Below are 15,089 nucleotides of genomic sequence, written 5' to 3'. Positions count from 1 at the left end.
ACCTAATTTGATTATCTCATTTTTCAGACAGGGAAGCAAACCCTGTGGATAAATTGACTTATCTAAGGTCACATACCTAGAGAGAGAACTAGGCAGCCTATGGTTGACAGATTCAGTACGTAAAAACATAGAGTGCCCAATTAAATTTGAATCTCATATAAGTATGTCTGAAATATTTCATGAGACATATGTACACGAGACTATTATTTGATGTTTATCTGAAATTCACATTTAACAAAGTTTCTCGTATATTCTGTCGAGCCTAGCCAGACTCCAGAGCTTTCTAACTTTGTCGTGTCCTCTTTCCACATGATTCATCAACCATTTTCTTAAGATTTTAAGAACATAGCAGAATGATAAAATTTTGTTTTTTAAAAGATAATTTAAAATAGGATCTACTCTTCTAAATGTTTGGAAAGCAGGATAAATATAAAGGAAAATATGAAAAATATACACATTTCTGTCCCTCAGAGATTACCACTATGGTTTTGGCATATTATTTCCAGGTTTTTCTTTCCAGGCTTATGATTCATCTGCACTTATATATGGTTTTAAATAAATAAGAATAAAATTTGATCTTGAATATCTAATACTCTTTCATATTTAAACTAAACAGGCACATGGGTTTCCAGCTGGAATAGCTCACTGCAGTTTTATTGCTGTATTATTGCTGAATAACAGCTTGTTACAGCAGATCGTTTTAAAGCATTTGGGCAGAACATGTTTTAGGGGGGCATTTGTATTTATTCTCAAACCTAACTAGAGTAATATAATTCTCTCTAGAATGTTGGCTAAATATCTAATTAGTAAGTTATTTTTGACGGCATTTGAAATGTGCATGACTTATTCAATACCTTTTGTGTGCATGGTTTCATGTGTACAATTTTATTAAAGGCCTATGCCTACTCTTAACTTGTCCTGCAGTCAAAACATCCCTTGTTCCTTTGGGGGAACATTTGTCATACTCTGCTGTTGCACTGTCTTCTTAATGAGATTGTAGCCCTTTGAACCCAATATTATCATATTTAGTATACTATCATCTACCATACTTTGTGTCCTCTTTTCTCTAAAACACCAAATGAGCATTTTTAAATTTAAAAAAAATCCATAAATGCTACCTTCTTCAAAACTCAAAAATTTGCCTCATTCCCCAATCCCTAAATTAGTCTAGTGATATCCTTTTGCCAAGGCTTTTTGATGCTCACATCTATAATTTACAAATTTAAACTTGGGTATGCTTTGGTGTGTGAACAAGCACTACTTTTCTTTTCTTTTCTTTTCTTTTCTTTTCTCTTTCTTTTCTTTCTTTTCTTTTCTTTTCTTTTTCTTTTTTTTTTTACATTGAGGATTAAAGGCACTAAAAGCATATCCTGTGCATGGTGTCTTCAGGCTACAAGTGCCTGTGCTATTATTCACTTTTACACTACGGTGTTTTCAATTAGAGAACATTCAAATCTTCCCATTGAAGACATAACATCTAAAACCACAGTGTTTGGCAAATGTGATAAAAATCAGGTGGTCGATTTTTTTTTTTAGAACATGTACTACTTTTTTAAAGTATCTTTTAACTAGATAATTTTCTTGGGGTCAAAGACATATATACTAATTAATAAGCTGTCTTCTGCATCTTCCCTACCAGGTTCTCAATATACACTCATTACATTTTTAAACTACATCTATAAGGGAGCAAACTGGCTATTAGGTCTCTTGATTTGAATCTTTTCGTTTCACCCAGAGCCCCCTCCAGTCATCCAAGTGCCTGATAATGTCACAGTCACTCCTGGAGAAAGAGCAGTTTTGACATGTCTCGTCATCAGCGCGGTGGATTACAATGTAACCTGGCAGAGGAATGACAGAGATGTCAGCCTGGCAGACCCAGCAAGGATGAGGATCCTGGCCAACCTCTCATTGGAGCTAAGGAGTGTGAAGTTCAGTGATGCTGGGGAGTATCATTGTGTAGTCTCCAATGAAGGAGGATCATCAGCTGCTTCGGTTTTCCTCACGGTGCAAGGTATGTGTGTATGATAACTTCAGAGTTACAGTGCCTTTCTCTCTTCTTCATTTGATCTCTATTCCCTTAAGTTTGGTTTCTCTATTCCCTTAGGTTGGCTATGACAATAACAATATCTACCCAAACAATTACTATTTTGAATGATAGAGCCCTTATGGATCTTATGTGGCCTAAAGCTGACCAAACTGGAAACTAAAACATCACTAATAGGTGATGTTTTAAGACAAATACAAGCAACCAGTCCTAGAGTTGGAGACCTTTATTTTAAGAAAATGTAAATACAAATTGTCTCTGGATAATTTAATAGTTTTAAATTCCCAAGTCTATCATGTGGACTTAAAAATTCTAATTGTTGTAATGATTGGTTAAAAGTCTTGGGGCGCCTGGGTGGCTTGGTCGGTGAAGCGTCCGACTTCGGCTCAGGTCATGATCTCACGGTCTGTGAGTTCGAGCCCCGCGTCAGGCTCTGTGTTGACAGCTCAGAGCCTGGAGCCTGTTTCAGATTCTGTGTCTCCCTCTTTCTCTGCTCCTCCCCTGTTCATGCTCTGTCTCTCTCTCAAAAATAAATGAACGTTAAAAAAAAATTAAAAAAAAAAAAAAAAAGTCTTTCCCGAGTTGAGTATTACATTATTTCCGATGTAACTAATTTGCTTATATCTTTTTAAAGTAAGATTTAAGATGTTTCTCATCTTGGTGAAATTTTATTAAATATTAGCAGAGTTGTTTTTATCTTATTTATCTTATACACACAAGATAATAAACTAAGGGTAAGCCAATCTTTAATTATGACTTTAGAGACGAAATGTTAGGTAGCTGAAAACAGTGTGTTAACAATGTGGTTTAATGGCTACCAACTATATATATATATATATCATTCAGGACAATCAAATGAAGGTCAGAATCTGTTCCAATGAATCTCTTTCAATAGAATCATATTTAGCTTCTAAACGTCTGTACCAGCTGAGAGCCTTAATGTAATGAGCAAATTACTATTGCCAGTTTTACACTGTTAAGCTGAAAGATTTAGTTACCACCTCAACAGAATATTTCATTTCAAATCCTCGATGTGGGAGACTGATTGCATCAGGATTGTGTCTGGCTATCTGGTTATGACGTCAGAAACAACTTTTTGACATGCCTGAAGTAACACTCTCAGATGATGTTTTTAACAAGATTATCTAAGAAAATGACCATTGAGACTCAAGGCTAGCGCTTAGAGTGTTATTAGAAGCAGAAAAGTAAAACTACTATGAGAATTAGCAAATTGGTCATCTGATTCTAGTTTTCTCGCTGGTATTTAAGACCTGTTCTATAGTCTGAATGTACATCTCTTTTGTTAGTGGATCTGGTGAAACCTCTAGGGAAACATTGCTTTTGTAGATGGTTCACTGCATTTCCACGTGGTAGACAGCCTAGATCATTTGAGTCAATCCAAGTGGTAACCTGAGTAACCAGAATTTTGAAACTGTTCTTTACTAAACTGATTGTTTCAGATAGACCAAAACGCTAATGGACTTTGGAAAATTTGATCTTGGTTCTTCACTTGAAGTCCCTTAGAATAGGATTGTAAACTAAAATCAGAACCTTCCTAGTTTCCTCAGGTTAACTTTTCAATGTATTAGCATCCTATTTAGTTGGTTACACCAGTGATTCTCAAACTTCCATGGATAAAGAATTGTCCCAGGCACAAATTTTCTGGTTTAAAATCGCATATCTGTGGCTGCAGCAATCTCTCCTCATGTAACAGTAAAATATCAATAAGGACCTCAAAAAGACAAAACTAAAGAATACCAAAACCCAGTGGCAATTAACAGTAGTAAAAATTTGGGGATGAATTTTATATATATGTCTGTGTGTGTGTGTGTGTGTGTATACACAGTTTATATATATATATATATATATATATATATATATATATATATCACACAGACATATATATACACACACATACATAATAAAGATTTATTTATAATAAATATATATTTATAAATATATGTAATAAAGATTTTTATTTATATACATATGTATATGTAAGTATGCATATGTAATCATTATATTTTAAGGTCAGTATAATGAAAATCTCAATCAATGGTGCATCTTTTTTATGTTCACATGAAAGCTGAGTGGATGCATCTTTGTCCTTCTGTTTCATACTTTCTGAAAAAGAGAATGTTACTCTTTAGGAAGCCATAATGGTATTGCCTCACACATATTGATAGCGATAACCATCCAGTAAGGAAAACAGTAGAACTGGAAGTAGACAAGCAACCTGGACTCTCGTAGAGAACTGTAACCTAGGATATATGTTTCTCTCCAAATGAAAATATTTGGAAATGAGAAACATTGATAGGGGTGTCAACTAGCAATTTTAGAGACAGATGGTAGCAGAGGGCAGCATCCCAGTCTCAGCCAGGAAAGCATCATAGATGAGAATCGGGCAAGGAGCTGTGCACATCAGACTAACTCAGTTAGTTAGTCTGAACTGCAAAGGCAGTTCAACTAGAACAACAGTAGCCAAATAAGCTAGGTCCATCCAAACACTTTCCAAAACTCTTTGGAACTGAAATACCTGAATGTGTACACACTATTCTGACACTTTGGTCATTATATTTCTGTCTTATTGATACAAATGGCAAATCATTACCTTAACTTTTACAAAGAATATTATTTATATATTATAGAAGATAATTAGAGTATGATCTGGCAAGAAAAATTACCTATTTTTATACTGCTACTAATATAATTTGGATACACTATTCAGAAAAATAAGAAGTTTGTAGCAGTGTGAGGCATCATCACTGGGCAATATTATTTTCAGCTTTCCTCTATGTAAAAAAGAGTTATACACTATTTTTAAGTATTTGATGTGTATCTTAGGTAGAAATAGTTGTGTGTTTTGGTAATAAAATAATCTACCAAAATTAGCACTTACATTAAATGTATGGAAACTACTTTTGGGGTATTTGGTATTGCTTATAAAATGTGATCTCAATATCTTAATGTATACCATTTTCTGCTATTTTTCTAGGATAAGTTGCAACACAGCCCTCCCTTCTTGTTTTGATGTCTTTTAAGTGATTTTTAAGTGATTTTTGTACAGGATGATATTTTTAATGCCTAAATAAACATCAATACATCCCCCCCCCAAAAAAAAACACTTTGTTGACAGACACTGGGTCTGGATTTGATGTCACCTGATTTAAGTGTGAATAAACAGAAAATTATCGAAACAAAATAGGAAAAAAAATAAAGCACTGGACCTAAGGAAAAAATACTGAGGAACACAACAAGGGGGGATAGCCTTGAAAGAAATGGATGCTTTTGAAAGCAGTTCATTCTAGAGACTGGGAAAAAAATGTTTAGTGTCACCAATGTCTTTATAAAAGACCTATCCTCCTTTGAGCAGTAGTATAGAATGATAGAAGAAGAAGTAGCTGATGTGAAAGATCAACAACAAGTGTGATGGAAGAAATAAGAAAGGATTTGATGTTAAAATGCAATATTATAATGCAAATTTGAATCAGAGGCACTAAAAAACAGAATTTACACTACATAAAAATAAAATCAGGGATGTGGTGCACAAACTTGAGAAGTTCTTTCAGAATGTTGAGGAAAAAAACTATGAGTGAGTAATATGTTGTTGTTTTTCAAGTAGAAATAAAAAACAGAGACTGGAACTTGGAACTTAAAGCTATGTAGGTATATAGCATATATATTTATATAACAAAGACAAGTGACACTAAAGAAATAGAAAAAGATATAATTGAAGAAAATTATCCTAGAGAAGAAAAAAAATTGTCCTGGGTAAGCAAATCAAGCGAGGTCAATGAAGAGAGAATTTCATCTAGACACATCCTGGCTGAAATTTGAAATTATTAGTACAAGGGAAAAAACTCCACAAGCATACATTCAGACTGACCCAATATGTTGTAAATGGAGGGATAAAATCAGACTGGTGTCAGACTTCTCAGATGTGCTAAAGGCTAGAAAATAATTGCAATGACTGTCATAGTTTGGTTCTTAGGGTCTGAATATGTTCTCTCATTTGGGAAGATATTCTTTACTCTCTAAGGGAGAAGCAGAAAAGCAGATAAAATCAGATTATTCTTTTCCCCATCCTAGAATAAGCCATTCCAATGTTCCCAGTGGGACTTTAACTCTTCCTTAGACCATGGACACTTCAAAGACCTCAGTTTTGGCAGTATCGTGGAATTTTGAGTCCAGCCTTGGCAGAAGCAAGTGTCCTAGTGGCTCTTTTCCATCATTCTCATTTCCCTTAGTGACATTAGGCTCATTATCATTCTACCAGAAGAGCCTTGAGAAGAAACACTGATCGTAGAAATTGTGGTTGTTTGAATCAGTCACATAATGAGCATGAGAGAATGTGAATAGGTTGATATGCTTCCTTCATTATGAGAATTCCTCACTGTGGGGAAAATGGTGTAATTAGATACAGGAAATTCTTCCAAAAGGGGATTTCCTCAAGCAGGGCTTATAAGACTCAGAAATCCGGCTAGTCAAACATATAAACAAACAAATTGAAGCCACCCACAGTTATGACGGGAAAGGGTCGGGGGGAAACCCAGTTAGATTGATATAGACAAAAATGTGAATATGAGATTGACCATTGCTTGTTTGGGGACAGTGGAACTATAAGTGACCTTCTTATTTATACTTTTATGTACTTAAAAAAAAGTGTTTAATAGGAATGCATTATTTAAAAACTTTGTGTAAATAGGCTTTAAATTTTTTTGAAAGTGCTCATATTAATTTTATTGGGAGATTGAATTATGTATGGGTAATGTGTTTTCTTTCTTTGCTAAATATTCCAAAAATTTGTGTTATCACTTTTATATTTAAAATAATTAAGGTATAATTAAGAAAGTTAATAAGAGGTAATGTAAAAATAAGGAATAAATAAGAAAATAAATTAAGAAACAGTGCCTCTTGGGGCGCCTGGGTGGCGCAGTCGGTTAAGCGTCCGACTTCAGCCAGGTCACGATCTCGCGGTCCGTGAGTTCGAGCCCCGCGTCGGGCTCTGGGCTGATGGCTCGGAGCCTGGAGCCTGTTTCCGATTCTGTGTCTCCCTCTCTCTCTGCCCCTCCCCCGTTCATGCTCTGTTTCTCTCTGTCCCAAAAATAAATAAAAAACGTTGAAAAAAAAAATTAAAAAAAAAAAAAAAAAGAAATAGTGCCTCTCAAAAGTGTCAGATTAGAACTTTTATCAGTACAAAAATTCATACTTGAAAGCTTAAGGATCTGGAATTTTTTAGGACTATATTATAGAATAAGCATTTTAAATCCTTTCTGCAACAAAGTAAGGTCAAGCAAAAAGAATAAATGCAGAATTTCAGTTGATAAGTTAGGTTTTCTTATACTGAATAACCCAGTAACAGAGCCATGACAATCTCTTCAATTTTTCCCTTTGCAAGATTTTCACAGAAATAAATTGTGATTTATAGAATGCGATATCCATGATTGAATGATGAAAACTGCTTTTTATTTGCTTTTCTCTTTTCTTAGACATTTTGATACACTAAAGTCTTGCTAGTTAAGCCTTCTGTTGTTGGAAGTTGATCTGAGACATGTATATGTATGTTTTAAATACTAGTGCATCTTTGTGGATTTCATTTAGATAAGATGAAACCACACACTTAAAATGAAAACCTCAAATCATTACTTGCTGTCAAAAGTTAATTGTATTCATTTCCTTGGTTGTTTGATGTCCCAGTATGAATCAGCACAAATGAATAACATGCTCTGTTAAGATACTGGCTTTTGTTGCCTTCTGTACTATGGATCTAATAAGGAGTAAGTTGGAGGCCTTTAGGTTTGAAGGAAAATAATCTAGTGAAGTTTTGATTCAGATATTCACTGCACTGATATCCAAGGAAAATGCAGTTTCCCATAGAAATATTTGCTTTCCTGGTTCTTTCTATGGTGACTGTAAACTTTATGAAGAGAAAAGTTTAATGTTCACTTTCTTTATCTGATGAATGTATTCTAATGACTCCATGGTTTCAGGCAAGCTTCTGTTTATAACAAAATGCAATTCTACTCAATAAAATTATACATCTTCCTTGACTTAGGATGGGGTTATGTAATCCCTAGTGGCTTGCCCTAGGTTACAAAGCCAGCAAGTGACACAGCCCAGATCTAAACTGGGTCTTTCCATTGTTCTGCATTGAATACAGAAATGCCTACACAGGCTATTAGCAGGCCTTAAGTTCCGGCAGGTAGAGGAAAGTGTAAAAAGATAATATAAATAAATCGTTCTTGGGTATGGACAGAAAAGTGAGAGCAGTGAATTTTTTTAAAAGTAGGCTCCATGCTCAATGTGGAGCCCCACATGGGGCTTAAACTCATTACCCTGAGATCAACACCTGAGCTGAGATCAAGAGTGGGATGCTTAACCAACTAAGCTACCCATGTACCCCCCTAAATTTTTTTCAATAGGAAAGTTACAGATGTCCTCAGGTTTCTGTGGCATAGGTTAAGAATCTCTGGAAATCTCCAGCATTGTGTGTAACGATGATTTAGAGAAATCACTGCTTGATTTTAATTCCCTATCCCTCCATTGCTCCTTCCTTCTCTGGTGCCTTATACAGTAGGCCAGGTAGATCACAACAGTTTGGTAAATCTTTTGACCCAAGTTCTGGTAGAGTAGCTAAGGAGCAGGTCAGGGGAGAGAAACAACCATAAATATGCTCCAAAACAAGCACACAGAGAGAATGTAAGACGATTAAACCGTAAGTTCCATGATGGCAGGGTCCAATTTTCTTCAGTTTGGTGTCTTTAGTGCCTGACACAATATTTAGTGCATAGTGTTGCATCCTGTCTGTGGGAAGTCTGAATGAGAAGTCGAGTTCATATTTCCTTTTTTTAAATTTTTATTTATCTTTTAGTCCAAGAGAAATTTTTCAGGGGCCCAGAGACCGTGAAGAGAAATGTTAGGATAATGTTAGATGGTATTGGACAGTAAAGAAAATGAGCTAGAGTATATTCATTTAGTACAGTGCCTGGGATGTAGAGAGTGGTTAATAAATGTTAATTGGGGAATTAAAAAAAAAACAGAATAGAGTGTTTAGGTAAGGCAAGTCCGAAAAATATTTCCATCATAAGATGTACTAAAAAATTATTTGAGTTATATTCTTTCTGAACATTGATTAATGTTTATTATTTTATAAATTCATTATCCAATTAAAAATAAATTCTGTTCCTACAGATTAGATATTTGTAATACAGGAAAAAACATAGTAACTTACTATTTTTATTTATGAGGAAAGGGATATGATATTTGACTATTATGAATAAAAGTTGAATTAATTCTTAGTACTTATTGCTGGATCTGCAGAAAGGTATACATTAGGAGCATTTGGTTATTGATAGTGCTAAACTGATAATCATTTTAAATGATATTTAAATGATAAATGATAGAATCTTCATTTATGCTGTTTCCTACAGCACTATCTGAATAATACTGTTATCAGTATACTTTTTCATAGTACTAAAACAAATACTGAAACACATGAAGTGTCTTGACTAAAAACACAGGTCTGCCAAAGATCAGGGCTGGTGTCTTATTTGTTTATATATTCATTATTCCTTCCTTCCTTCCTTCCTTCCTTCCTTCCTTCCTTCCTTCCTTCATGTATTCACCAAAACTTTAAGTGTCAGATATTGTGCTCTTTGCTGAGGGTATAAATGAAGATAGAACAGCATCCTTCCCCTCAATAAGTTTATAATATAAGAAAGGGAATAAGTAAATTAAATGAATATTTATAACACAGTGTGGTAAGAATTTCACCAGGGTATTATACCTAGGAGTCTTTAATTCTTAGTGATGAGTGAATGTTGAGAAAGGCTTCACACAGGAGATGGTACCTGAGGTATCCACTGGAATATAAGTCAGCATTACCCAGGTAGAAATCAGGAAAGCCTTTCTAGATGGAGAAAATTACATGTGTAAAGTCACAGAAGAATGAAGACACAGCAGTGTGGGCATGCTGAGAGTAGAGGGTCCAGCTGAAGAGGGAGATCTGTCCCTAGGATGGTGTGATTTTCTTTTTCCTGCCGTTTTCAGGATCCTTTTCATATACAAGTGGAAAAATCATTCAGGTTTGTGACTTTGTGATGTTGGCTCAGCAAACAATAAAAACAAGGTACCCGGGGGAGAAAAAGTGGTTGCAGTGATAGCTCTGTGGAGTTTAGGCTGCATAAAGAAAGAAGAGAAGGTTAAAGGCATCGTCTGATAGGTTGGAATAAATCAGAAGAGTCAGAGGAGTTTGGGTCATGATGAAGTTGGGGAAGGAGAGTGTGGGAGTCAGGAAGTGACAACTGGAAGGATAGGAGGTTCTGAACCTCAGATTGGACTGCAAGGCTAAGTGTTTTTGCAATCACATTGTGGGTCACTTCCCTGATAAGATAACGAAGGTAACAAATGAATTTGTCTAGCAACATAAAGTAACTGCCAGATTTTTAAGTCTTTCCTGCTAGAAGTGCTATGTAGATCTACTTTTATGTACTTTTGATCCTATAAGTGTTGCATACTTTATAAAATTATCCTTTTTTGAGTACCATAACCCTTTTTTTGAAAAAAAAAAAAAACAACCCTATTATTTTAGAGTAGTTTTAGGTTCACAGCAAAACTGAGAGGAAGTTACAGAGATGGTTCATATACTCTCTGCCCTCTGCCATTATCACCTTCCCCCACCAGAGTGGTACATTTGTTAGGATTGATGAACTTGCACTGACACTTCATAATCACCCAGAGTCTGTAGTTTACATTAGGGTTTACTCTTGACATTGTACATTCCGTGGGTCTGGACCAATTTATAATGGTATTTATCCATCATTATAGTACCATGCAGAGTGTTTATTGGCACTGCTGTTAAAAACCTCTGTGCTCTATTCATCTCTCCTTTTCACCCCCCCAACCACTAGAAAACCACTTATCTTTTTATTGTCTCCATAGTTTGGCCTTTTCAAAAATGTCTTACAGTTTGACACATACAGTACGTATCCTTTTCAGATCGGCTTGTTTCACTTAGTAATATGCATTTAAGGTTCCTCCATGTCTTTTTCATAGCTTGATAGCTCATTTCTTTTTAGCACTGAATAATATTACATTGTCAACTTTTGATAGTCAAAAGATATCCTTGCCATAATTGTGTCTGGATCAGAAGATACATGTACATATATGTAAAGCTTTAATAGTATTTTTCTACTATGCTATGAAGTAATAATGCTAATTATGATTGACCCTTTTTTCCCCAAGTCAAATGAGAATGGACTTTCTTCTATTTGGAAATTCTGTGATTTTGGAAAATTGATATAAAGAGAGCCCAGTAAAGAAAAGGTAATGCAATAGTCAATGCTGGTCATCATTTAATTGAAGATTTTCTAAGTAAGAAAGAATAGACTTTAAAAATTCTAACCTTCTTATCAATCATATTTATTGTCTTAATCTGTTTTGACTAATCACCCAAAGAAGCTCCTGAAATGTTAAGGAAAGAAAAAATATAGTATTATATGGAAACAATGTTAATGCATAAATAATTTTATACTAGGAATTAGTATAATTTTATATGAGGAATTTTATACTAGGAATTCAAATAGATACCAAAGGAGCAAACATTTGCTACATATATATATCCTTATATTTTACATTGGGAAATAAAAATTGTAAATTTTTAATAAATCTTCAAGTGTTTTGCCATTAGTATTTTTTTACTAAATAGAATTTAGCCTAAATTTATCACTGCCTATCTCTGAAATTATTGCCCTTCTCTTATTAACTGTATTTCCTAACCATATTGGTGTTTGGGTATGGGATTTTTTGCAAATCCAGCTATAACTGTCAAGATTTAGTCCTTGCCTATGTGTTTTATTGCTAATGCACCACCTACTGGTAAATCAATGAATAAATGACCTCTCAGATTTAACAGACCTTCTCTCTAGTCCAGCACTAATAGAACTTTCTACAATGATAGAAGTATATCTGTGATGCTCTGTGTGGTAGCTACTAACTGTATGTGGCACTTGAGCATTTGAAATATGGCTAATGCTCCTTAAGGAACTTGTTCTGAAATTTGATCTAGTTTTAGATAATTTAAATGTGAATTTAAATAGACATTTGGCTAGTGGCTACCGATTTGGATAGCATAACTGTAGTATTTTCCAGAGAAAAAAGAAAAGCAGAAATAGCAAGAGCAGAAGTCTTTGGAAATTTATTGCAGCTGCTGTGTATATTAAGGACTCTCATAATTCATTGGAATTATTGCCATTCAGGAATAATTCTGCCATTTTGGAAAAGTTATAGCCAGGTCTTCATATTTACATTGATGAGATATCATTTGGAAATATGCACTTGATTCCATTATCTTTGGGATTTCAGTGGCCTTTGCCTCTTTGTTCAGGCAGTTGATTTCTGTTTTTGTTTGGCTGATTCTTTGGCTTTTAGTTTTCATCCTGTGCTCTCGCTCTTTGGAAGGAATCCCTGGCCATTTTTATGGGAACTTTCTAGTAGGCATGGAAAAACTTAAAAGATGTGAAAATGTATTCCATTAACATTTCTACTCATTTGAAAATTAAGGAAAATTTAAATGAACAAGCACATCTGTCTATTGTAAATCACTCTTAGTGAAATTCTGTTACTCATTGTGCAAGCTTCATACTTAAAAGTTGGTTACCACTAGAACTAGCTGGAGTTACCTCCCTAATCAGAAGCGGAAGTAATGCATTTTCAAACAATGTCAGTATGTTTTAAATACACTGATTGAGCTAAATCACTAGGTACACATCTGTTGGGATAGGACATAACTACTAATTACAATTCTCAGCAGGCTCAATGACAGTCATTATGTAACTTTTTGAAGTTAGCTTTTTCAACAGGAAACACAGATATTTAGAAGAGTCAGAGACTCTGTAAAATACATTTTACAGTCTGTACAATTCAATAGAAATTACGTTCAGTAATTAAATACTAATTATTTTCCAATTTCTCATCTAGCATTGCTTGATGTTAGATCATTCAACGTATCATCCACAATGAAGAAAAGTATTTGGGGAGCAGTTATAAATATGTTCTATTATGTTTTCAAATATACGAATCAATTAAGTGGTTAGGCTGAATGTAGGTTTTTAACTATCTCCAAAATAAGGATATTTATTTAGATTTTATTGTGAGAACTCAAGTAAAAAACAGAAACTTAATACTGAAAACTACTTAATGGAGTATCTTCTCATCAGAGTCTTAATTCCTCATTACATGAAATTATCACTAGGAACACTTAAAAGCTTGGAAATCTTCCATCACAGGGATTAATTGACAGCCCTGAAAATACATTTTTTTTTTTTTTTACCAAAATGTAATTCAATGCCTTTTTAAACAACAATTTACAATTGGTTGCTTCACTAGGTGACTTTTGGACACATACCCTTTGGAGGAGGCTAAGGAAAGCTTCTAGAACTTTATAACCCTGCTTCTTAAACTGAAAGTTGCCGAGATAAAAATCCTTTCTTGCCTGATTCTGTGAATCTCATTGCTTCCTGGAGTAATGAAAGCACTAGACCAGGAGTCCGGGCACTTGGGATCTATTTCAAGGAATCATGCCCTCCTCTTTCTCGCTTTCACTTTGTGTGCTCCTTCCTCAGACCACACAAACACAGTGTATCAATTTTTAAAATTGAATTTCCAATTCTCTTTTTATTTATGGATGTATTGGGACATATTTTCTGTGGGCCAATGCTGGAATCAGTGGATGCTTGGCAATGCTAATAGGGATCAGTGTGAATGAGCTAATGTGAAATTTAGAGTTCAGATGGAATTATCCCAGGTATAATGATATGTTTAGGCCCAGGTGCTTCCCACTTTCCCTACGCATAGTTAGTTCAGTTTGTCAGTGTCTCTCAAATCACTCCCTTCCTTATTTCCCTGGTAACTTTGCATGTCATCCCCTTTGGATGTCACAAACCTAAACTACTAAAATCCTCTTTTCTTGGACTTCCTTCAAATTTTGTTCCCTCACTTTAATTCATAGTATAATTAGGTGGATTTTCCCCAAGATTGCTTTAAAATTTTTTTTAATGTTTATTTTTGAGAGGGAAAGAGACAGAGCACGAACAGGGGAGGGGCAGAGAGAGAGAGGGAAACACAGAATTCAAAGCAGGCTCCAGGCTTCCAGCTGTTAGCACAGAACCTTGAACCCACGAACTGGGTTCAAGGGTTCTTGAACCCATGAACTGTGGTGCTTGAACCCACGAACTGTGAGATCATGAACTGAGTAAGGTGGGATGCTCAACAGACTGAGCCACTCAGGTGCCCCTCCTTTAAATGCCCATGCATTCAGAACCTTTTTGTGGTTTCCTAATTACCTCAGAATAAAATTGACAATCGTTAGCCCTCCACACACTGACTCTTCCATAATACTTTTAATTTTTTTATGTTTATTTATTTTTGAGAGAGAGAGACAGAGAGAGAGAGACAGAGACAGAGACAGAGACAGAGACAGAGACAGAGAGACAGAGTGCGAGAGGGGGAGGGGCAGAGAGAGAGAGGGAGACAGAATCTGAAGCAGGCTCCAGGCTCTGAACTGTCAGCACAGAGCCCGATGGCGGGGCTCAAACATTAGCAGCTAGATCATGACCTGAGCCTAAGTGGGATGCTTAAATGACTGAGCTCCCTCAGGCATCCCATCTTCCATAATACTTTTAACATTTTATCTTCAACCTTTATTCTCCTAAAACAATGTATGGAGAAAAAAAATGAAAAATGTTTCAATATATGGATACTATTCACTTTAAATGAATCAGATATTCTTATGTCTTTTCCTTTATGCCTGTTTCTTTAACATGGGTAACTAAATATTTGAATTTGTTCTTAAAACTTCACCTCTAATTATGAATTCAAAGTAGAGAAACTATCAGATTATTTTCTGCCATGAAATATTACTCATGCTGCTAAATGTTGTCTCTTAGAGCAGTATCAGGCAGACAGTTTGTAGTGTCTGTAGGAGTTTTGAATTTTCTTGGTATCGAATTTCTCCAAAGGGTGGCTAGGTACTACGCCTGTCTTCATC

The 15,089-nt window shown here is 35.1% G+C and overlaps 1 protein-coding gene across 1 annotated transcript in view; it reads left to right on the top strand.

The window, feature by feature from the left end:
* The window catches only part of HMCN1 (hemicentin 1), a 463,881-nt gene that overhangs the window by 192,407 nt on the left and 256,385 nt on the right, over positions 1-15,089 (top strand). Inside the window, exon 11 of the mRNA XM_049634070.1 lies at positions 1,736-2,011. Coding sequence (XP_049490027.1) covers positions 1,736-2,011 — 276 coding nt within the window. The remainder of the gene's footprint in view (positions 1-1,735; positions 2,012-15,089) is intronic.

The sequence above is a fragment of the Panthera uncia genome, chromosome F1 (genome assembly GCF_023721935.1).
Source record: "Panthera uncia isolate 11264 chromosome F1, Puncia_PCG_1.0, whole genome shotgun sequence".
Classification (NCBI taxonomy): domain Eukaryota; kingdom Metazoa; phylum Chordata; class Mammalia; order Carnivora; family Felidae; genus Panthera; species Panthera uncia.
Note: the sequence above shows the minus strand (reverse complement) of the source record. Positions and strands in the feature narration are given on the sequence as shown.